This window comes from Pinus tabuliformis, chromosome 9 (genome assembly GCF_031772625.1).
Source record: "Pinus tabuliformis cultivar Carrire ecotype Pingquan chromosome 9, CPIR1, whole genome shotgun sequence".
In the NCBI taxonomy this organism is placed as follows: Eukaryota; Viridiplantae; Streptophyta; class Pinopsida; order Pinales; family Pinaceae; genus Pinus; species Pinus tabuliformis.
The window spans coordinates 1273557039-1273581585 of record NC_142307.1 but is presented as its reverse complement, the minus strand read 5'-3'; the positions used below and the strand labels follow the sequence as shown (position 1 = coordinate 1273581585).

Here is a 24547-nt window from a genome sequence, read left to right as displayed (position 1 = left end):
TTTAGGTGGAAACCCTTCTAGGAGAAAGACCACCAAACTCTTTTAGTACAGGTCTTTAATGATTACATCAATAGGAAGCCTTAACTTCCAACATTCTCCAACAACAATTGGAAGGAGGCTCCAACCCCTTGCTTTATCAACTCCAATTGAAAGGATGCTCAAACACCTGGATTTACCAACTCCAACTGGAAGCATGCTCCAACGCACTGGTTTTATTAGCTCCAATTGAAAGGATGCTCTAACACTCTGATTTATCAGCTCCAACTAGAAGGATAGTGCAATGCCTTGGTTTTATCAACTCTGACTGAAAGGATGGTCCAACACCCTGCACAAGCTCCAACCTGCCTTAGCACCACCTTGTCGCCTTGTGTGTTCTTAGGTTCCAACCTGAAGGAGCCTTGCACCACCCTTAAGATAGAAGATAACTGAATAAGATTTGTTGTTGTTTCTTTCACTACATCAACTTGTAATCATCGCTGTTTGTGCCATACAATCATTGGAGTGATCACTGTTGTGCACCCTCCAACCACTGCATGCAACCATTACACTGCCATGCATCCTACAATCACTGTATTGCTACACAACCTATACCAAAATGGTCATATCAATCATTCCTCCTAGTTGTCATATGGCAGCCCATAATTTTGTTCCAACCAAAACTGCAATCTGGTCACTTCCTTAGAACCTTTTTACTTCATGTATGTAATCATCGTTGTTTGTGCCATATAATCATTGCAGTGATCACTGTCGTGCACCTTCCAACCACTGCATGCAACCATTACATTGCCATGCATCCTACAATCACTGTATTGCTACACAACCTATACTAAAATGGTCATATCAATCATTCCTCCTAGTTGTCATATGGCAGCCCATAATTCTGTTCCAACCAAAACTGCAATTTAGTCACTTCCTCAGAACCTTTTTACTTCATGTATCCAACTCACTTCTGACAAGCTTATCACTTTGCCAAACACACACAAGAGGTTCCAATCATCAAAAGTGAGTCAAAACACCATCAAACCCTTCTTGTTGTATCTGCCTTTGAGGCTTGATCACTCAACTTCTTCTAGATCTTAAGTCAGATAAATGACTCTAGAAATTAAAAATAACCAAAATAAACCAAGTACCAAGTTAAATGTTCTATAGATTTGTGCATTTATGGGTGCTTATCAACGTACTCGATGGATTTCAACTCTAACCACTGGGAAGTGTTATGTGTGTGACAAATTGGAACCTATAGCCACAAAAACATTAAACAATTTCAAACCTGCTGTCAGCTTGAATGAACTTTAGACCTCATCTATCAAAATGCGCGCTAACTTCCAATTTAACTGTCGGGTGATCCTTATAGTATTGTGGTCTCAATCTAATTTTATTGTCTATCCATTGTGACAGGTTGGAAATTTGATGCGTGGTTGGTCCATGTCTTATGTAGCTCGACCAATCATCATTCTGCATAGCAATCTATCTATTGACATAGCCACCATAGGTGGCTTGGTCTACAAATTGGTAAGGGCATCAACGTGTCAGGAGACGACCCTCTCAATGTTGCATATATACCATACTAACATTGTCCATTCATCAATCTAGTGTGCTGACGGTCCACTTCGGCAATGGGCCACTTTGACCACGTCTATTGACTTAGAGCTAAGCCATGTTAGCAATTTGCAGTGATGCACATATGGCTACGTCAAATGTTTCTGCCAAAACACTTGCGAAAGCAAGCATGCTCGACTAACGTCAACAATTACCATACTTCTACCATACATGTCAGAACACAAGGACAGATCTAGTGAATGCTACCTCCTTTGTTGCCAAACTTCGACTTCCACCATATTAGTTACGAATGCAAACTAGATTCCCATCAATTTAGACTTCCTCCAGGACTTGTGTTATATTCTTGTTAGTTAGACTTGTGACAAGTGTGGTCAAGAAAAAAAACAACTGAAATTAAACGAAGAACTTGGTGACAAGTTTAAATAGGAACATCTGCATATCAAAATCTGCATATCAAAATACATCAAATTGCAAATATACCTTACTTCATAGCAAGCAATGATCAACACAAACTAGAACCAGGGTATACCGCACTTTCATATGCAATTGGGCATCAAGGACCTTCGTTTGCAACTCCCTCTGCATCTTGTAACAAGAACTCCGAACTCAAGACCATGAACAATTTGCCACAGAGCGTGTATGCTAGCAAAGAATTGTAGTCATGAGGGCAATTTCATCAACCGAAAAGGGATTTATGAAGTAATCTCATAAAACTTCTATAAACTCCAGCTAAACTTCATAAACTGTACAAGTGACAAAAATCAATCTTCTGTTAAGGAACAATGCGTAGCTAGTTCAGATCAGAATTGGAACATCACACTCCTCGAGCATCATCACAAACAAAAACAGTGAACCATCCCAGCGAGTTAAGACCATATCGTCCAAGTGTCGTAGGCCAAATCACCATTGACTTGTGAAAGGAATAGAAATAAAAATTCTTTGTTGATCACAACCCCAAAATCTATTTACGTCGATTCACACCGAACGCTTCTTAGAAGCGGGAGCGCGGGGAGCGACAATTTTCAAAAGCTGCTGGGTTGAGAGCGAATTTTATATATTTTGATGCATATATGTAAACAAAAGAATGGATGATGAATTAGTTATAAAAAGCATAAAAACATGGTTTAAACCATATAGCATCAATCATCTAGTAGACATTGGATCATCAACATGGGATCTCACTACACGGGATCATCAACACGAGCTACATAAACATCACTTGTCTTAGAATCTAAGGACTCCTCAGACTCCTTTATAACCTCAGTAGTAGTTTTCTTCCGAAAAAAACTTCAGTAGTAATAGTAGTAGCAGTAGCAAAACTAGACATCAAAACTACAAATCACTAATCATCATGATCACTCATGAAACTCATCATTGATTCAACACTACTAGAAATGGGATCATCAACAAGAGCTACATAAACATCATCTAGTTCAAAGTTTTTAGACTTGGATTGCTCAACCTTATAATATGGTAGAAATTGAAAAAAATTAACATGCCTAACTGATGGTTTTGGTTTGAGTGAAGGATACATTTTAGTTAAGGCCATGGGAGAGGAGTTCAACAAGCAATACCACCAACATCAACAAAGTTCAACAATCACTGGCACCAACATCAAGTTGCTTAAAGGGCTTCATGATCTTGATCAAATGCATATTCCCTAAATCTTGAAATCGTGAAAGCCATTAAGTCTGCTGCATTTTGAGTGATATCTAAAGATCTAGTTTTTGCATATGAAATCGAATGACGTCAAAACCACTCTCAAACATCCTGAGTCATTTCATGGTAATGTTAAAAATTTAAGTAGAAGGATGAAAATGAAAGATAAAGGAAAAGCCACTTTTACTTAAAGAATTTAACATTACCATTGATTGCCAACATTGTTAGAGTTTAGAATCTTATCCACCTGTGAAAGCAGTAGGGAGTGAGCGATATTTTTTGGTAGGAGCGACTGGGGAGTGGATTTTTTTTGGCGGGAACATGCTCTCGAAATTTGCGTGCTCTTGGGGTTGCTCCCCTAACTCTTTCGAGCGGAGCACGCTTCGGGAGCGGATTCGGGGGGGGGGGGGTTGCTCCTCGCAAGCTTGTTCACACCTTCGATTGGGAAAGTCCCTTAAAAAGGTGGCATTGCAGTCATAAATTCTTGGCTTGATGCTCTCATTATGAAGCAACCCAATGAATCGGCTATCCTCAACCCATTGTGCACAAATCCAAAAAAATCAGTGTCGATTATGTTCATCTCTGAGAACTCCAATTAGTTTGCTCTACAATAGTTCAGACATGTGATTCCTTTTCTAGATTTCTCTATGCCTCAATATTGACACTTCTCACTTCTTGCTTGGATAAAATATGCTCCTTGAACTCAATGTCAGAATCTTGAATTCAAGCTCAAAATATGTTCTTCACAAAGATCATGTTATGATTTAAGACCAAGGATATGCAGATATATAGACTATGTTGAGGGGTCCGAGGTTTCAAAAGGTCAACTTGACATTGACTTTCCTGCCAGAAAATTAAGAGTATAACCATTGTTCTTTTTGTTATGCATTTACATAGTGGTTTGATGGTTTATTAAACAAATATTTTCCCATATTAAAGTTCGTGCAAAGCCATGAACAAACCATTATAATTCATGCAGGGGCTAACTTTACATAATTAAATTCAAAAATATTTTCAACCAAAGCTAGCATAACCATCATTCTTGACCTTTTTATGCTTGGGTTGATTTTGGGGTCCATGACCATTATTTATTGTATCAACTTCAAGAGGGCATCTCTCTTTAATCAAGAGGACCCATGAGGCATGCCACTTATCGTTAGAATCGACGGGATGAGGAAGAATCAAATGTTGATGGTCTTAGATGCTAATTCACAGATCTTCTCATCCAAATTCTTCATCAAAAGCAGGGCATCATGACCACACCGCAAGTGCTTCTTATGCTTCCAAGGTTTCTTGACTGTTGGAGCTTCCAACTAATGCAATCCATAGAAGAATATCAAAGCTTTCAAAGACCAATGTTGGCATCAATGACAACACCATTCAACAATCTCCCCCTTTGTCATTGATGATGACACACATACTTTCAACAATCTCCCCCTTTGTCATTGATGGCAACACACATACTTTGCCTGGGATTGTCGCTCCTCCTCTCTCCATGCTTCTGATCTTCTCCTGATTTCTCTCCCCCTTGGGACATCAGTGGCAAAGGGTCACTCCCCTTGACAAAATATCTTCCTTTGTGTTCCTTTCCTTCTTTGATTGCCTCTCTCCCCTGAAAATTATGCCTCTCATGACTTGCCACAACAGATTCCACCTGACAATATGCTTTTGCTGAAATGGTTTACCTCTATGGAAAAACCACAAGTTCTTCTGCAATTCTGTTCCTGACTTTGCTTTCCAAATCTGCTACTACACTAAACACAAAGCTGACTAATCTACCCATAGTGTTGATTACTGCTCTGACAACTTCCTCACATTTTCCATTTGCCATTCCAAATCAAACTATCGAGGGGTAGATCTTCAAATTTGCAACCATAGCTATTTAGATTTCTCCTCTTCAACATTCACAAGACAAGGAGTCATCAAGATGGATTGTTTAGAATAAATGTATGAACCAACTCTGTAGCTGGATCATCCTGAACCTTGACATCTTCCATTGTAGATTCATTATGACCTTTTGACTTTACAAAACCTGAGAGCATAACCACTAGGAATTCTTTATTCACTCGATGTTCTTGCTTTTGCTTCTCCAAATCTTCTTGTACCCGATATTAGAGCTCTCCTTCATGGAAGATTGCATCATGTATCTGCAATCACGAGTTATATGTCTATAGTTATGGAATTTGAAGCATTCTATATGGTACTTGAATGATGGAGCAACTGACATGTAGTTTCTCTTGATGAAGCCATTTGAATATATCTGTTTTGTGTTCCTGCAACCTTGCTTCTAGAGTTTTGATAATGTCTTTGATGATCATCCTTGTCATAAGTTTTGCAATCCCTAGCCTTACGCCGATAATTTGTACACCTAGCTGCGTTGCCTTGTTTTGAAGATCTTCTGAAGGAATTCTTTCTTGGAGGAGGTACAATCCTTTGTTGATCCTTGTCCTTGATTACTTCAACATTACTTCTTGGAGCAACAATATTTCCAACTTTCTTTTGTCCTTCACTTCAATTTGGCCTTTGAAGGATTTTGCTATTAGGCTTCTCTTTAACTTGCTTTGTGGGGGCTTGTACCTTGTGCCTTCGTTGCATGGAGGTTCACCTGCTTCTTATGTCTTCGTCTTCAAGCGGGCAATTTCTTGTTCCTTTTCATTAATGATATGATTCTTCTTTTCATCATCTTGCAATTTCTCCTTCTGCGATTTCTTGTGTCTGTTTTATTCACTTAGAGTTGCATCAAGTTCCTTTTGCTTTTGATTAACTTTTTCCTCAGACTTCTGAATAAATTCCTCTTATTGTCAAGATTTTCTTTCTTTTTAGCTTCTTATGCTTGAAGTCTTAAAATAACTTTTTATTCTTCGAGTATACGATTTTTCTTTTCTATTTTTCTAAGATCATTTAAGGCACTGATCAATTCTCCTTTCCATGTCTACTACTACGGATGCAGCTTCATCATCGTCAGATTCTTCGACTTTAGAATCTACTTTATTATCATCATCATCTTCTTGTTGACTTGCATGCTTCTTTAAATAAAGATTTTTGAAGCTTCTTCCAAAGCTTTTTAGCTGATGAGCATTGGCTCACTTTGGCTATCACAAAGTCTAGCAGAGCACTAAGAATGGCATTCATTACTTTTGTATTGTACCTTCTTGATTCATCTGTAGATGTGTTTCCAGAAACAACAAAATCCCATACATCATAACCATGATCCTTCAAATAAACTTCCATTATGGATTCCCATATTTCATATTCAGTTTCATTGAACTCTGGGGCTGGACCAACTTGATTCTCTTCATTAGCTGCAACGAATTTTGAGACTACTGCAATATCAGAGACTTCCTTTAATCGTTTTGATGCTTGCTTCCTTAACTTATGCATCAATGCTCTTATGAGATTTGCTTTCTAGCTATTAGGCTGCAAATGAAGGAACCCACTCTGATACCAATTGTTGGAAACATTGAGAAGGGGGGTGGGGGGGGGGGGGGGGAGTGCGGTGAATCAATATTTCACTTCAATTAGTTAATTTTAACTTCACAAAGCATTAATTATCATTAGCAGTAGATCAAACCATAAATCAGGAACACCCATGAGATTTTTAGGTGGAAACCCTTCTGGGAGAAAACTTGTTAAACACTTTTAATACAGGTCTTTAATGATTACATTATCAGCAAGCTCCAACTTCCAAGATTCTCCAACAACAACTAGGTGGAGGCTCCAATCCACTGATTTATCAATTCCAACTGAAAGGATGCCCCAACACCCTGATTTACTAGCTTCAACTGGAAGGAGGCTCTAACGCTCTAGTTTATCAGCTCCAATTGAAAGGATGTTCCAACACCCTGCTTTATCAGCTCCAATTGGAAGGACGCTCCAATGTCTTGGATTTATCAGCTCTAACTGAAAGGATGCTCCAACACCCTGCATTGGCTTCAATCTTCCCTATAACCACCCTGAAGTGTTCTCAGGCTCCAATCTCTGCCTTGCACCACCCTACCACTCTTAAGATAGTAGATAACTGAATAAGATTTGCCATTGTTTCTGTCACTACATCAACCTGCAACCACTACTGTTTATGCCATACAATCATTGCACTGATCACTGTCATGCACACTGCAACCACTACCTGCAACCATTACACTTCCATGCATCTTGCAATCACTGTATTGCTACAAAACCTGTACCAAAATGGTCATATCAATCATTCTTGCTAGCTGTCATACTGCTGTCCATAATTCTGCTCCATCCATAACTGCAATCTGGTCACTTCCTCAGAACCTTTTTACTTCATGTATCAAAATCACTTGCGATAAGCTTATCACTTTGCCGAAAACACACAAGAGATTCCAAGCATCAAATGTGAGTCGAAACACCGTCAATCCCTTGTTGCATCCTTCTCTGAGCCCTGATTGCTCAGCTTCTTCCTGATCTCAATTCAGATAAATAACGACTCTAGAAATTAAAAATAACCAAAATAAACCATGTACCTAGTTAAATGTTCTACAAATTTGTGCATTTTTGGTTGCTTATCAACAGACCTGCCAAATTCTGACACCAGCCACTGGGAAGTGTTAAGTGTGTGACAAATTGGGATCCGTAACCATAAAATGATTAAATAATTTCAAATCTTTTGTCAGGTTAATCGAACATGAGACCTCATCTATTGAAATATTTACCAACTTCCAATTTAGCTGTCGGGTGATCCTTGTAGAATGATGGTCTCAATCTAATTATATTGTCTATCCATTGTGACAGGCGGTAAATTTTGTATGTGGCTGGTCCATGTCTTATGTAGCTTGGCCAGTCATCATTCTGCGAACCAACCCATCTATCGACATAGCGACCATATATGGCATGGTCTACGAATTGGCAAGGGCATCAATGTGTCAGGAGACGACCCTCTCAACCTTGCATACATGCCCTACTAATGTTGTCCATTCATCCGTTCAGTGTGCCAATGGTCCACTTCGGCAATGGGTCCACTTTGACCATGTCTATTAGCTCAGAGCTGTGCCACGTTAACAATTTGCAGTTATGCACATATGGCTACGTCAACTGTTTCTGCCAAAACACTTGCCAAAACAGGCATGCCTGACTTACATCAACAATTACCATACTTCCGCCATATATTTCGGAAGTATAATTGGGGGATGGTGTCATGGTTGGGACTTAACGAACCTAACTCATTCACTACAAGTGAGAGACTAATGGTCATCGAAAAATAAGGATTGGCACTTTATTGGACATCTCTTAGCAAGACTTAGTAAGTGATAGAATCCATGACCTACCCTTGTGGCCATGTCTACTCTCTACAAAAAAATGTAGATCATACGTTTTTCAACCTATTACGTGGAAGGGAGGTTAGTAGGCAGGAATATGCAGCCTATACGTCCTCAATTTGATGGTACTCTTTGTGTCACAGACTCACAACTTTGCATACAGCCGTTTGCTCATGTGTAAGCTTGTTTGGCATATGATTCCTTGTCTCTAGACACATCCATAAGCAATAAACAATGTTACTATATTTAGTCATGAATAAACAATAAGCAATGCCATATACATGTCAATTATACATTACTGAACACCATATCAGGTTCACATATCTTGAATCAATTTAGAGTCCATATGCACTGTTAATTTTTAATACCAGTTCTGATTTATATTTTCTCAACAATTATTTTATATGCAGAAATTATTTTACCTAGGAAAAATAATTTTCAGAAACTGCTGAAAATAAATACACAAGTATTTCAACTTTACAAATAATTTTTGCAGCTGAAATAAAATAGAAATCAGCGACAAAAACAATGTAAATTTCTGCCCAACAATTTCTCCTTCACTTTTGATTAGCTCAGGAAAATTGGGGCCTGCTTTAACAAGAAAATCGTCTCACAGAGTATATACAGAAAATACAGCACAATAGAACCTGATTTTTGGCTACTTGGAATTTCAGCTTCCTTAAGGTTTGGGTCCACTGGAAATTCTCAGGCTCCACCTGCAAATTCAGTGGCCTCTTCCTCAAGCTTTATGACCCCTTGCACACTAGAGAATTTGTCCTCCTTCCTTCCGCAAATCTGGTCGGCTCAGAAATTTCAGGCTTCCAAGATCTTGGCCTCAGCTGTCCATAAACTCGGCCTCCTCTAATCTTTCCCCTGAAATCACCTTGCTGCACAGTTTACTCTTCTCTTCAGTCTCTCTCGAGAAAATATTTCTCCCAAGCATTCGATGTCTTGGTTGTGTGTCTTTGTCCTCTCCCTTAGGCTGCTTTTATAATTTCTTCTTAAGCTAAATCCCTAACCCCCAATCTCCAAAGTGATAGATGGCTAGGATTAATTCCTAATTCACTTAAGTAATTAAATTATTTATCTTTAGAAATTTAACGCAATAGGCAACATTGATTAATTAAATAATCAATGTGATTTTTCCAAGTTAGGAAAGAAAGCATATTAATCACTTTCTCCTCATGAGCAAGTGCCAAGCACCTAAAGAGGATTTTGGACATCTTCTGCATGCTTGACACCTAGCCTATGCAGAAGCACCTGTCTGAGTTATAAACATCAACATACACTTGTGGTTCTTCCCATCACACCTTGACAAACCATTAGTAGCTTCATATAACATAATAGATTTCATTGTGTAACCATGTGTTGATTTTCAATATTCCATAACCTAACAAGGGTATTAAGGCATAAAGCACAAAAGATATATGTACACATCATGTGGTAATCAAACCATGAGTAACGAAAATTCTAGATCACATCATCCATAGTGTGCCTATCAATTAACTGGGTCATTTTTGTAATGTGGGTGCCCTCAAATACTAGTAACATATCAGTCAAATAAATTCAAAGCAAAAGAGGGCACAGCATTTTATACAGTGGAAATTGGCTGTAAATGTGCAAAATTGACAGATGTGTTAGTAATTAATATATTCTAGGAAAACAATGGTGTTACCATTTTTAGATTCTGCATTTATGTTCTGTCCTTTTGCTTGAATGTAGTTCTTGAGAGCAAGTTCAAGAGTTCGTGTTCTTTATGTGATCAACCCATCTCCCAATTTACTTTGAGATTCCCATTTGTCTCTTAAAGGGGTGCCCTAGTAAATAGTATGCATTTCAACGAATTTGTCCATGTGGTTTTGATGACATCCTGCCATATATCAAATCATGGAAGAACATTTTGATTGTTTAGATATTGTCGGTCACCCTAAAAAATTATATGCTATATGTCAATAAATTATATACTTGGTACATAAATAATATTATCTTATCTTATCTTAATTGCTGCTTTGAGACAGATTTCACAAAAATAAAGCCTATCCATGAATTGTCCATGCCAATAAATTTCAAATAACTCACATGATTTTTAGGGTTGGCTGGGTTTTATGTGCAGTTTTTTAAGAATTTTTCCACATTGGCTTCTCTCTTACTGAACTTCACTAGGGAGAACTGTTCAAGTGGTCTCCAATTACAAAAGAAACCTTCCAATAACTTAAGGATGTCTGTAGTTTCCACTCTTGTTCTTGTTAGCACAGACTTTCAAAAACTTTCGTCATGAGTGTGATGCATCTGGTTTTGGAATTGGAGTGGTTTAATTAGAAATTGTTATCCACGGACCTTTTGTGAGCAGCTGAATGGCAAGGAAAAGAAAATGTCTGCATATAGGAAGGAGATGCATGTAGTTTTCTATGCAATAAAGAATGAAAAGAGATGATATTTATTTGGGATAAAATTTTTCATCAAAAATATCATTCAACCCTTGAGCCCTTGTTGACACAAGTCACATAAATCGAATCACAACTCTAATGGATTGATAAACACTAGCTATTTGCTTGGAATTCTTATATAAGAAAGAAAAGATAATGTTCTCACTGACACACCATTTAGAAGAGATGAAACACCCTCCTTCAATGTTATTTTTGTTATTTAGACTACTTGTACTCAGATTTCAAGATTTGAATCAAGATTACAATAAACAATCTCTCTTTAGAAGCCTTTTTTAGATGCTGAGAACATTAAGAAGGAACATGAACGGAATATCAAAAATGGCTCCAATGTTTTCAAGAATCAGATATCTCTAAGCAAGAATTCTCCCATCATTGCTCTTATTGAAGCTCGTTCTTTCCCAACTACTAGTTATTTAGGATCTAAGAGAGCTCAAAGAATTTCCAGAACATCATCTCTTGGAAAAGAAGAGATTTTGAGAAGCTTGTAGCTAAATGTGACACCTACAAAGAAGCAATTTGAGGATGTTGCCTCTAATAGTGTCCTCCTCAACAAATAATGGGAGGAAATATTTATGGACTTCGTTATGGGTTTGGCAAATTCTAAGGTTAAGTATGCAATTTTGTAATAGCGGACATACTCAGTGCACCCATGAAATCCCGTTTCAATTAAGCATGTTGCCTCTCAAATTGTTGACTTGTCTTCCCAGAATGTATATAAACTTCATTGCCTTCCTTTGAATTATTTATTGTAGAGATCCAAAATTCCTCAACAATATATGGCAATAAGTCTTAGGATTAGTAGATACTTTTGTTGACATGAACCCACTCTAAAACTGATGATGAAACATTAGTGGCTGACAAGTCTTTGGAGTGCTACCGTTCGATCTATACAGTTGGTAAGTAAAGTAAGCCAAGCGGCTTGAACTTTTGGAGCATTGGTATAGTGATAGAATATAAACTTACACATGCAATAAAGTTACCTTAGTGACTTAGGTTATAAGATATGGTTTTCAGTTATTATCACCATTTAGGGTTTTGGACAATAAGATCTCTTGAACTTTATATAAGGTTAGGTGAATATTGTTGTAATGTGCTGAAGAATTTCCATAAAATAATATTGTGCTTGTGTCTTTCCATAATACAATACTGTGCTTCTGTCTTTGATTATGTGCTTCGACATTTTAGGGATCTGGCTCATTTTGTAACATGTTATCAAAACCATTGGTCAAGAGTATCGAATTTGAGGGCATGAGACATAGGGGAATTGTGTAACAGAGAGCCTCTATTTTCAGTGTAAGAGAGCCACCACCACCACATTTTTTGCCATTTGAAGCCAGGTACCTTAATATGGGGAGTTAAGCTGCTGCTTATCAAATAACAAAAAATGAAAAGAAGTGTTGCTCTCGAGGTAGAGAAAGTTACTGTCTAGGCATCATTTGAAGAGTTAGTGCACACCATATACAATTGTCATTTCTGTTTAGCTGTAATTTGAAGAGCTAATGCGGTACTGTATATGGTCGTCATTTTTTTTGCATGAATTTGCACGTTAGAATTGTCGGTTGAAGTCACTACATGTTAATTGAATGCTGCCATGCCTATTAGATGCCAAAGGAGCCACGACCTCAAAATGTTGAGGCATCCTATGCAAGCTGCCGGGAATTGTTGTAGCTACTAGAAGTATTGCTGTAGTAGCCGATTCCATATAAAATCTCTCGAGTTGAAAAGGGAATAAAAGAAATTTGCCAATGATATGGATAGCCTCTAGCATCCAAAAAAATCATGCTACAACAAAAACTTACATATCATCAAAGTCTTTGCCTATCTTGGGATCTTTGTCATTAATATCACCCTCTAAGCATTAGCATACGATAGAAAAAGCATAGCATGTCAAGTCAAGATTTTGTTCGAGTGATGGGTACTTATTTAGTAGGGTCATGATAGAGGAGTTTGACAACCAATGTTACTAACATCAAAGTAAATAGAGGGTTTGGCGCTCTTGATTAAATACAAGTTCCATACCCTAGTACATGACAGAAGCCAATGGAAACATTGCAATCCCCCTAATCCTGAAAAGCTGATAAGTCTGCTGGATTTTGAGTGGGACCTAAAATTCTACTTTCTACATATGAAATCCAATGAGATCGGAACCGCACTTTCAAACATCCTGGGTCATCTCATGGTAATGTTAAAAATTTAAGTAAAACAATTTTACTTTAAGAATTTAATATTACCATGAATTGCATATCAATGCTAGGGCCATAGGTTTGAATATTAGGCTGCCCCACTAAACAAATTTTGTTTTTTTGAAAATTTGGGTGTTTGGAATGTCTTTGCAATTTTTTTTTTAGTGAAGAAAGCTAGGTAGTGATTTTTTTGTTTTGTTTAATTTTTGCGGGAGTGCGCTCCAGAAAATCGCTCCCAAATGTGAGCGAATCAGGAGCGCGCTCCCAATGTGCTCCCACTCAAAGCACACTTCGGGAGTGGATTTGGGGGGGGGGGGCAGGCACTCCCCTGCAGCCCTGATCAAGACCTCAATGAACAAACAGATCAGTTGATTGGAACTTAATTGCAAGAACCTTCCTGATGCAGCTGCAATATGGAACTGAGGACTTTATTTGACAGCACCCACATTTGTCCATGCTTTAAGCACAAAAGATCTTAAGGTGGGCATGTTGCACCCTTAATACCAATATAAAGTTATAAACAATATTGTTTAGTATTGAAATTGGGGTTTTATGTGTTGTGTAAATAGGTCCGAAACCTATATATTTTTTTGCAAATGATCGATAAAATCTTCAAATAGTTCTGAAGAGCCCAATACCGACATAAGTATGCTCATCTGGGCCTAGACAGTCCTAATTAAAAATTAATGCCCATAGGTATGCCTTAAGTGAAATAAAGGGAGATGTCTGTAATTTAAAGGTGACTCCCGTGTAATGCATACAAGGGTCATTTTCACTGTTGTAAATGTATTCATTGAAAGAATGGTTCATATATTTATCACTCTTTTCAAGAATATTTTCTCATTTCTAATTTATTGGTATGCAAGGGTTGCCCTAACCTTTCAGGAATGTGATTCTTTTGAAAAACTGAATATGATAAAATTACAACGAGTTTGAAAATCTTTTGTGCTTACTTCTGCTTTACAGTTTAGGAAATAACTAGTAAAACCAAGACAATTTTGGCGAGTCAATATTGTTGACTGAATCTTTACATACTGACATGTATGTGATGTCCAACCTTGATAACTAGTTTTCTTCAAGTGTGTACGTAAACTTAAGGGAAGATCCCATGTAATTCTTCAACGAGATGTATAGAATCAAATCCAGGTTAGGGAATTTGGTGCTGAATAAAGGACGGAAATGCATCTTTTTTTAGCATGATCTAGTTTTAAATATTGCTGACAAACCTTTGAAATTTATGCATAAAAAATTACAATAGAGTTCCCCCTTTACAATATTATTGATTCCTTGCGTATTGCACTCAAGTACTTTCAGATGTTCGAAATGATAGTTTTGGTGTTGAAGTATTGTAGAGTACAGGTTACATAATTTATTCTTTCTTGTTAATATGATGTTTTAAAGCGGTTGTTCTAGGTTAGTCACAATACAATAAAGATAAATTTAAAATCCCAGTCAATGGATGTCATCCAATGGATGATGAAATGTTTTCCAATTTTGATTTATTCTTGAAAATACCGGACAGATGAAAATTATGATACATTTTTTTTGTAGCAACTGGCCAATTATGTCTGAAAAAGCATCTTGGCATTGTTTGATCAGGTTAATAGGGGCCTTCAATGTTGTCTACTAAGTCATGTGTTATGGCTACAGTTTTGTAGTTGTGGTTCAAGTGATGTGGATGCCTTCGCTGCATTTTTGATGTCTTGCTAATACGTAGTCTACTTGTGGTATATGTAAAGAATGTCTTATTGCTTCTACTCTTTTTGTTTGATGGCTATGATGTATCTGTCATGTGGTGACTGAAATGTTGGAAGGGGAATGGGGAGATAGAAAGGAAACTAGCAGGGAGGAGTAGAGGATAAAATTGAGAAGAGGAAGGAATTAAAAGTGTGAACAATTATATTCAGCAAGGCTAGAACCATGATTACAGTAGGCAGGTTGACTCTTCATTAAGTTGAGGGAAAGAATTAGTCTTTTGGCATATCAAAACATGTACCTCTAGAGTCTACTGAATTTTAAACCATTATTATTTTCAGAAGAGGTCTGATGTTTATCCCTTACAATCTCGAAAGGTCAAAAACAAGTGCAATTCTTCTGATTACAATTACAAATTGTTATGTGCAAATTTAATCGTGTTCTTGAAAATGAAGAATGTGATGAATTTCAAAACTGATGATTGATGGACAGCAATTGCATTAGGAGTTATAAATTGAAGAAGGCTTGATGAACCTCTTCGCACGAGGATTGATTACATAGCTGGATATATATTTTAATCTTGTTTTATTATTGAAATGACAGTGAATACAGATATAGTTAATAATGAATTTGAACATTAGGTTTTGTGCATATACTCAAGATTTTAAAGTTTAATAGTGCATATTGTTAGTTGGTACTTGTGTCTCTTTCCTGTATGCTGCAAATATGTTTTTATCAAAGCATAGGAAGGACATGACACAATGATTGCATGAATTGAAACAGGAACAGATGATGACCTTCCCCCATCTCATCAGACTCGAATAGCTAGAGGAGCTGGCCGGATTTCTGGAAATGGGAGGTCTTCTGCAGGACCAGGGCCTTATGCTAGAATGCAGAATGACATGGAGCGTCAGATTCATTGGCTTGAGCAAGAAGCGTACAGCTCTGTTCTTCGGGCCTTCAAGGCACAATCTGATGCGATTACATGGGTAATCAGTGATTCACCTATGTTGCACTTATTTTTGTCATTATTTTAGTTTGAAAAATCTAATAATGATGCAGTTTTCATTTTTGTAGTCAACTGGATGATAAAGTTTCCTTTATAGTGAAAAATAAAAACTTGGGAGCTCTCTCAGCCTGTAGATTTTTTTCATTTTAATCCATTTTTCTGAATATTGTCTTTCCTTTGAGCTTATGTAGTGTCCCTTAAATACTTTTTTTCAGGCTAAAGAGGGTTTGATGTCTGAGTTGAGAAAAGAACTTAGAGTTTCTGATGAGGAGCACAGGGAACTCTTGAGCAGAGTTAATGCAGATGATCTATTGAAACGGATAAGGTTTGATCCCTTTTTCATGAAATGCTCAGTTATACTAAATATTATTCATGATAACGTGAAAACTATGCCTGGAAGGTTGGCAGACTTGTAGTCTTATTTCTTCTGTTGAAGACTTGGCTAGATAATGAGCATGTTTAGAGAAGCTGTTTAGTTACAGTGCTGTAGCTCTGAAGTTATATAGGTGCGATTTCTTATATGTATTGACCATTTAAAAATTGTGATCAGAGAATGGAGACAGGGGGGAGGTAACCAAGGTGGATTAATTAGCACTGCAGCACCTGACCATGATCCAACTCCCAGTCCAACTGTTTCAGCTTCACGAAAGAAGCAAAAAACAGCACACATATTGCCTGCTTTACCTATGCCATCACAATCAGCATTACATCCTTTGTCTGTTGCTGCACCATCACAACCCTCCTCATCTGCAGCAAAAAGAGGAACACCTGTTGGACCTAAGAGCAAGAAACCTAAAACAGTGAGTACCATGTATTCAATTTTGAACGATGCTCCAACTGTTATTTTCAAAATTTAAAATGCTTTCTCAAGAAAAAAATAATCAATTCAGGCAATGTTTGCTTTGTTTGACTGTTTCTTGAAAATGACTGTTTTCTCAACTTTTCCAGGTATCTTTATATCGTTGTTCTTAAATGAAGGGAAAGTATTCTTTAAATCAAATGTTAAGACAACTGCTTTGTTTGGATTCCTCTTTTTACAGAATCAGACAATGGCAGTAGTGTCACCCCCAGTTAAGACCCAACAGTTTCAACCTGCTGCCCCTGTGGCAGGAAGGGCACAAATTGCAAATAGAGGACCACCAGGGCCTTCAGGTTTGAGTGAACCTCCCGAGGCAGCAACTGTTGATCCTTTGATAGGTCGAAAAGTAAGGACAAGGTGGCCAGAGGACAATAACTTCTATGAGGCTATTATAACAGATTATAATCCACAGCAGGTAGGGGAATCACCATTAACTTGGTCAATCCCAAATAGTTTAGATGCATCATTTTTCTTCCAATTTAATTCTGTCCTGCATTATTATTAAAGAAAATTATTGTGGTGTTTAGCATGGTGTACAGTAACCAGTTTCATCTAACAAAGGTGTGCCGCCTTTAGTGTTGGAATATTATCTATTAGTAGGACTCATGTTGTAGTTTTCTGTGTGTATTGCTTTAGGAAAATGGCAAGCATGGAATGCAATAAATATTGCAATCCCCCATGGGAGTGCTCATTTTAAGTGAAAGTAGTTATTACTAATTAGTTATAGACATGCTGGTCCTTGTGTAACAGGATGGAAGATGTACCTGGAAAAGTTTAGGCCACTTTTGATAGATGTCAATGATAAGCTGCAGTGGACTATTGTGCATATTTCAATCACTGTTCTTTGTTGCTGTATGTCGGTTGTGTTTTCTTATAATCTTTCCTTTGTACATGCTGTAATAACAACAAATGTCAGAAGGCTAGAAGGTGGATCATATCTATTCAATTTATGAAAACCATGCCAACATTGTGAGGAATTCTTCTAGATCTCTATCCTTCACTGTACAATACTGAATCCTTCAAGAGTTGTACTGCCTTGGGGTTACCAGTCAGCATTTTCTTGGATTGACTCTTGTCCATACAGCTGGCATCACGTTTGTAATTCAATGTCTGCTTGAGGCTTGCTGTTCGATAGAAGTAACCAGTTAATGCAACTGTCTGAAACTGTCAAGCATTGTCTTACAGTAAAATGGTGGGCGCATTTTAAGTTTAGTGCATAGATGATAGCAACATGACTGACTTTAGAATCGAAGGCAAATTTGATTGAAGTTTGAACTGCAGAACAGCATGGCTGACTTAATTTCAAGCTGAAAAATGAGCTTGAAAAAGAAAGGAAATTGGTCAAACAGCTAGCCCCTGGATCCTCCTTCTGGACCTGGCAGTGGACTGAGCTGAAGAATATCAAGACAAATCGTAATGGGAATATGAACTTTCCACCATTGGATATGTTGGAAAGTCAAGAGCCTTGTAGATTATAGATGATTTTCCTTAACTTGATAATTACTTATGATATTTGTTGGCCTTTTATTATTTATTATATCTTGTTCATCAAGCCATTACCAAAACAATGAAGATCACAATGAGACAAAGTACACAAGATATAGGCTCTAAGCCAGGGAAAAACCCAGAAAGAAAGCTTCTCTTCTTATAGACTCTTCTTGTAATGAGACTTCCAATATCCAAAGACCAATGCCCAGAATTCTCCTAAGCACTAAGTCAGCCCACCAGCAAGATCTTCTTCAAGGCAGCTTCAAAGCTTTGACCTTGCAGGTTCGCATATAAAATTTCGGCCCTGCAGCTTCACTTCAGAATTTTGGCCCTTCATTTTCGGCCTCCTGCAACTTCACAAAAACTCTAGCAGCTTCACATGTGTGGACAGAAACAGATAATCACCAAGAGACTTCTACTTCTTTTCTTTGTCGTCCTTCGCTATTGCAGATCGAACTTGAGATGATATGGTGCTTCAAATGAGTTGAGCTCCTCCTTTTTATAGCCTTCTTGAGGGGTCAAATAGCCATCCTTTAGGCCGACTTCATCTTGACATGGTTGACTTGGTCTTGAAGAATAAAATGGCTTTTCTTGATTCAAAATAAAGATTTCTCTTTTTTACAAAGAATCCAAATGGGATGATAATACATGACACAAATTCTTCTTTGTCCTAGAAAGACCTATAAGCACGAAGAACATGCTTTTGACCTAGACTTGAGCATGAAACCCATGCTTTAAATAAAAATAAAATTCTTTTTTTCTTTCTTTCTACAAAATATACAATGTCATGTTTACAAAAGGGTCATTATGAAGATCGAACCTAGTTACAATTTCGAACACTCCCTCTTAACTAGGGAGGTATTCATAATCCCATCATGAAGTACAAGGAATCTCAATCATCAAGCATTCTCATAAGAATAGTTGGACTGATAAGTCATCTGTCAAGCATCTATATCATAATTGTTAAAATTTGCAACTAGGGCCAAATTCCACCTTGGGACAACTCATATGATGGAGATGATTATTGCATTGGATTCCTCTTTTCGAGAGGTCCAATTTTGATATAAATATCATCTCATTCGGACAAGCAGAAGTGGAATTTTGAATTTATTCTCTCTCATGCACAAATTGTCAAGGTTGGCCTCAGTGAAATGTAGGCTCAAGAAGCCCAATGGATGTGTCTCCTCACCCTCAACGAATTGTATAAATAGGAGTGACCTCTCTCCTCATTTGGACATCACTCACACACATCATTCTTCTCTCTCTTCTCTTGATTGGTTCGTACAGCTTGGGCAACCTCTCTCTCCCCCACATGTGTGGCATATAAGGACGAAATTTCAGAAGTGAAACTGCAGGCCGAAATTTCTGAGTGCAGACTAATGTTCACCATCGTTGTTTGACTGTCTTTGACTGCATTATTTTGGGCAGAATTCCGATTGGCTGCATTCTCTGGCACAGAAACCGATGCAATTAAGGTTGTTTGACCACAGGGATGTTTGACTGCAGGACTAACTGAATTTTGACCAAGGTTGACTGAGTTTTTGTGGACTGTTTTGGATTGACTTTGACCCTTCTTGAAGGCTGAATTGGACTGCTGTTGATGGAGCTGCTTGGAGGAAGTTTTGTTGCTGATTTGACCAGTGTTGATTTTCTGGTTAGGGATGAAGTTGACTGCTATTGACTTCTGATTTTGACAAGGCTGTTTTAACTGTGTTTTGGGCAAGTAAATTTGATCTAAGCACTTTCTCTGTGCTGAAGTATTAGATAATAATAAGAAGATTTAGACAAAAGGTTTTCCCCGACATCCACCAAATTTTGTGTCCTCTTGTCATGGCTTGTCTTCTGCACATGTTTTTATGTTCTATCTGCATTTATTTTCAATGTGATTTAAGTTAATGTGATTGCTATTGGAAATAATTGGAAATTGTCATTGGGCTAAGCATAGAACATACCATTGCTATCTAAAATTAACATGGTATCAGAGCTTAGGTGAAGACGAAGCCCAAGCAAGAGTGAGGAAAAGGAATCACTAAGGGAAGCCGTCGGACAAAAACTTGGAACTAGTCCCAATGAAGACTACATCTTACTTCAAATCCGAGGACAAGCTTAAGGACAAGTCCGACTATCATGCATGGAAGATGTCTCTAGATTTGGCTTTAGAAGAAATAAGGATGATGGAAAGAGACACGCTCTCAAATGGAAACAATCCTACCGCCTTCTCCACTCATGCTAAGAGGAAGAACAATGCTGGTCCAACAAGACAAGGTCAAGGGTTCATGCCGGGATTCAAAGAAGGAAGGAAAAGGAGATGCTTCAATTGCAACAGATTTGGTCACTTTGCTAGAGAGTGTCTCACAAGAAGGATACTCCAAGAGATGATGACAACAATAACAACAACTTCAAAGGCAATGACAATCAAAGGAACAACAGGTTCAACAACAAAGGAAAGAGGAATGCTCTTGCTACTCGAAATGGAAATGGTCGTCCTCCCAAGAAGTCGAGAAACTCCAGGTATGTAGACGTTATTGTTGTAGAAGAGCAAAAATAATTTGATCTTATTTTTTCCCTCACCACTGCCTCTCCCAAAGATTCATTGGGTCATTGGTTGATTGATAGTGGTGCCTCAAGGCATTTCACTGGGTACAAAGAGGCCCTCTCAAACTTGATTGAAAAGAAGACTAATATGGAGATTATACTTGGGGATAATGCCACTTACCCTGTGAAAGGAATTGGAACTGTCACTCTTCACTTAAATCAAGGTCAAACCCTTCATCTACAAGAAGTATTGTATGTATTTGATTTGAAAAGGACCTGGTCTCTATTTCTGCGATGAAAGATAAAGGTTTCAAGGTGACATTCGTTGATAAGAAGGTTCGTGTTTGGAAAAGGAACCCGAGATATGCATTCACTTCGGGATTCAGGGTTGAAGGTCTCTATCAGGTTGGAGGAAGTCCGTTGGGAGCAATGACTTGTGATACTTCTTTTCAATCCGAATTATGGCACCAAAGATTTGCTCATGTTCATTATAGAGCCTTACCTGATGTAAGGAAGATGGTCATAGGTATGCTCGAATTTAATTTAGATTATGAAGGTATTTGTCAGGGTTGTGTAGCTGGAAAACATACAAGGAGACCATTCCCCTCAAGTCAAAGTCAAACCACCGATATTCTTCAATTGGTCCATTTTGATCTATCGGGTATGTTACCCATAACATCTTTGGGAGGATATTTGTATTGTGCAATTTTTGTGGATGACTTCTCTCGCAGAACATGGATCTATTTCTTGAAGAAGAAGAACGAAGTGTTCAAATGGTTCCGCTCTTTCAAAGCCTTGGTCGAGAATCAAACAGGGAAGAAGATCAAAATATTCAGGACCAATAATGGGACCGATTATGAGTCAAATGAGTTCAATGACTATTGTATAGAAGCTGGCATTAAGAGGGAGATAACTACTGCATATACTCCTGAACAAAATGGTGTTGTCAAAAGGAAGAATCAAACTATCATAGAAGTCACCCCTGCCATGCTTCATGACTAAAGCCTACTAAACTTCTTATGGGGAGACGCTGCCAACACCGCTGTGCATGTTCAAAATAGATGCCCACATCAAGCATTGGACTTCAAGTCACTTAGTTTTCACTGGTAAGAAACCTGATGTTTCTCATTTTAGAATTTTTGGTTGTCCCGTATATTTTCATGTGCCGAAAGAGAAAATAAACAAGTGAGATGCATCTGGGAAGAAAGGAATGTTTGTGGGCTGCAATGAAACTTCGAAGGCATATTTGTGTATAATAATTTGGATTCATAATGTTCTGTAGCATAAAAAACTATGCTGAAGCAAGAAAACTGATAGCTTGAAGACTTCAATGTAAAAATACACAAAGGTATTTTTAAAATAATAGTTTATATATATATATATATAATTGTATAAGATGATATAAGATGATTTGAATGTTACAGTGATGCCCTGCTTTTATACCTCACCAGATGACCTTTCATGAATGGGCGTGTCTTTTAGACATGCTTTTTCACTTAATTTAATGACTATTTAACCTAAATAATATTTAATTATTCAGTATTTATATTTATTTTATTTATCTAATTGTTATGAATTATATTCATAACATAGCCTTTTCCTTCGAAAGCTTTGTCCTCAAAGCTTTAACGTTGGGGGTTTTCTTCACTTAGTGGCTGTCGTCTCGTTGTATACAACTTGGTCATCGATTTGTCATGTAGCTTATCAGTACTATTTCCTTCTTCTTCTTCTTCTTCCTTTTTTTGTTTGTTTTTGTTAATTCTAAATATTTTTAGTTGTTCTTTTTCTTCAATTTCTTTGTTTAATTATTGTTATATTTGTTTAAATATATAACTATATTAAATTTATATAATATAGTATATGACTTTATATAACAATGTATTAGGTCAATGTAATACAATGTTTCAAAAAGCTTACGGGTTTATTTTCAAACGGTACGAGTCTTGGCGTTTCACAATTTAACACGACCCTTTCGATAGTCAAAGGAAGAACGACAACAATAGATTGGATGGACAACGCTGTCGTGGGAGGAGACCGAGCGTATGGTGGTGTCGCGTCGCTGTGGAATGCTATCGGTTTGAGGCGCAGCATAAAAGGGTGCAGGAAATCTGGGGGTATATTGGGCATATTTTCTGTAACCATGTTAATCCCGCGCACAATTGGTTGGATAAATGCATTATGAAAAAGGTTGTCAGTGGGGTGCCAAAGTCGACGATGCCATTTCGGAAGTTCCTTTTCAGCGAAATCTCTGCCCAAATCTCTGAGGTGATTGTGCATATTTATACGGTTTTTACAGTCGATCTCCAGAATACACTTGTATTCTAGGTTCTGAAGATTCACCCTTCCTTGCCATCCAGATCCGTCCCATATTCTTAGGGCCAGATCTTTATCTTCATCTATTAAAAAACATGAAATATCTAAAAATATTTCCTTTTCCTGATCATCAAGACAATCGTAGCTAATTCTGAGACTGCTAAGTATATCTGAAGGAAGTACTAAATTCGATATTTTCAGATATTCTTCTTCCCAGTACCATGATTCTTTTAGATAAGGTTGGGAGCCAAGCACTTGGAGGGATAACGACAATCCATTACAGGCATCCAAAAACTTTGTAACCTCTTTTTCAAATCCGGCACCAGGGAAAACTGGTATTCTACTCCCAGAGACGGAAACCGCAAGACTCGTTTTCCATAGTCCAGTGACATGGTCTCGAGTGTAGAGTTGAGGTTCTGGAAACCACTCATTCTTATCAATAGTGATCAGAACAGATTCAGGTCGATGACGAGACACGTGTCACAAATTCACGCGGAACTCGTGCCCCTCTCGGAAGTCTGGTCAAAATAGATATAAAATCCTCCACACTTGTGATTTTCTTCTGTGCGAGTTTTTTAATGATGGCATTGGTAGGCACACCTATCGTTGCCAACATATACCCTGGATTCGCAACATACGGTAGACCACACTCAAAGCGAAAATTCCTAGCTTGTATGTAGGATAGAGGATGAATTAGGCCACCACTGACTTCGAAGAAATAATGCGGAGTTATAGAATGTAGGTCTTGGACCTCCAAATTAAGCTTTAAAGGAACACCACCCCTCTCAACCTCCAGGTCGATGGTCTTTCCAACATTATCGTCCAGCAATGTTTCCAACTTCAAGAATCCTTTTACAATCTGACCGTTCACACGTACAAGAATATCACCCACCTTTAAAGGCATCTTGTGAGCGCTAGCAGGACCTCCAGGGACTAGCGAATTGATAACACGAATTCCTGTCTCGAAGGGAATGGTGTGTCTCACAAGCTGTTCTGTCCCCCGTTGAAGACCTAACCGACGTACCTCATCAAGTCCCATGTGAACAAGGGTCATCTGCTTCACAGAGGGACCTGATCCAGTGACATGCAGACACTCAAGAAATTCAATTAGTTTTGCTACCAATTCTTCCTTCTTTGTCGCTGATTTGGAAATGTGAATATCCAACAAATCGCATAGATTATATAACATTTCCTTGTTATATTTATGGAGTTTCTCATGTAATTTTCCCTTATGTTTTTCCTCATTTTCACCCCATACAAACCCTGAGAACTGCAAGATGTTATGTTTCATATAAATAGCTTTCTCCCTCTTCCCATAAAGAAGAGTGTAAAAAACTTTTATAATTTTGTCCCTCTTAGTCCTTTTGCATATTTTGTACACAACATTTGGGATATCTTTGAAAGGTGCCCCTCTCCCCTTTTCAACGATGAACTTAGTGGGATCCTCATCTTCAACACTTGTATCAATGAAATGGTCAACTGTCTTTCTTAGACGAGATGGTCGAGTGGCTATAGGCGCA

At 37.8% G+C, this 24547-nt stretch overlaps 1 protein-coding gene across 3 annotated transcripts in view; it reads left to right on the top strand.

The window, feature by feature from the left end:
- EML3 (Emsy N Terminus (ENT)/ plant Tudor-like domains-containing protein) overlaps positions 1-24547 on the top strand; it is a 104043-nt gene that overhangs the window by 34381 nt on the left and 45115 nt on the right. For 2 of the 3 annotated variants that reach the window (XM_089438705.1, XM_089438704.1), the window contains exons 2-5: positions 15607-15812; positions 16048-16157; positions 16383-16632; positions 16873-17106. In XM_089438705.1, the coding sequence (XP_089294831.1) occupies positions 15607-15812; positions 16048-16157; positions 16383-16632; positions 16873-17106 (800 nt within the window). The remainder of the gene's footprint in view (positions 1-15606; positions 15813-16047; positions 16158-16382; positions 16633-16872; positions 17107-24547) is intronic. The other variant, XM_089438706.1, reaches the window with a different exon arrangement.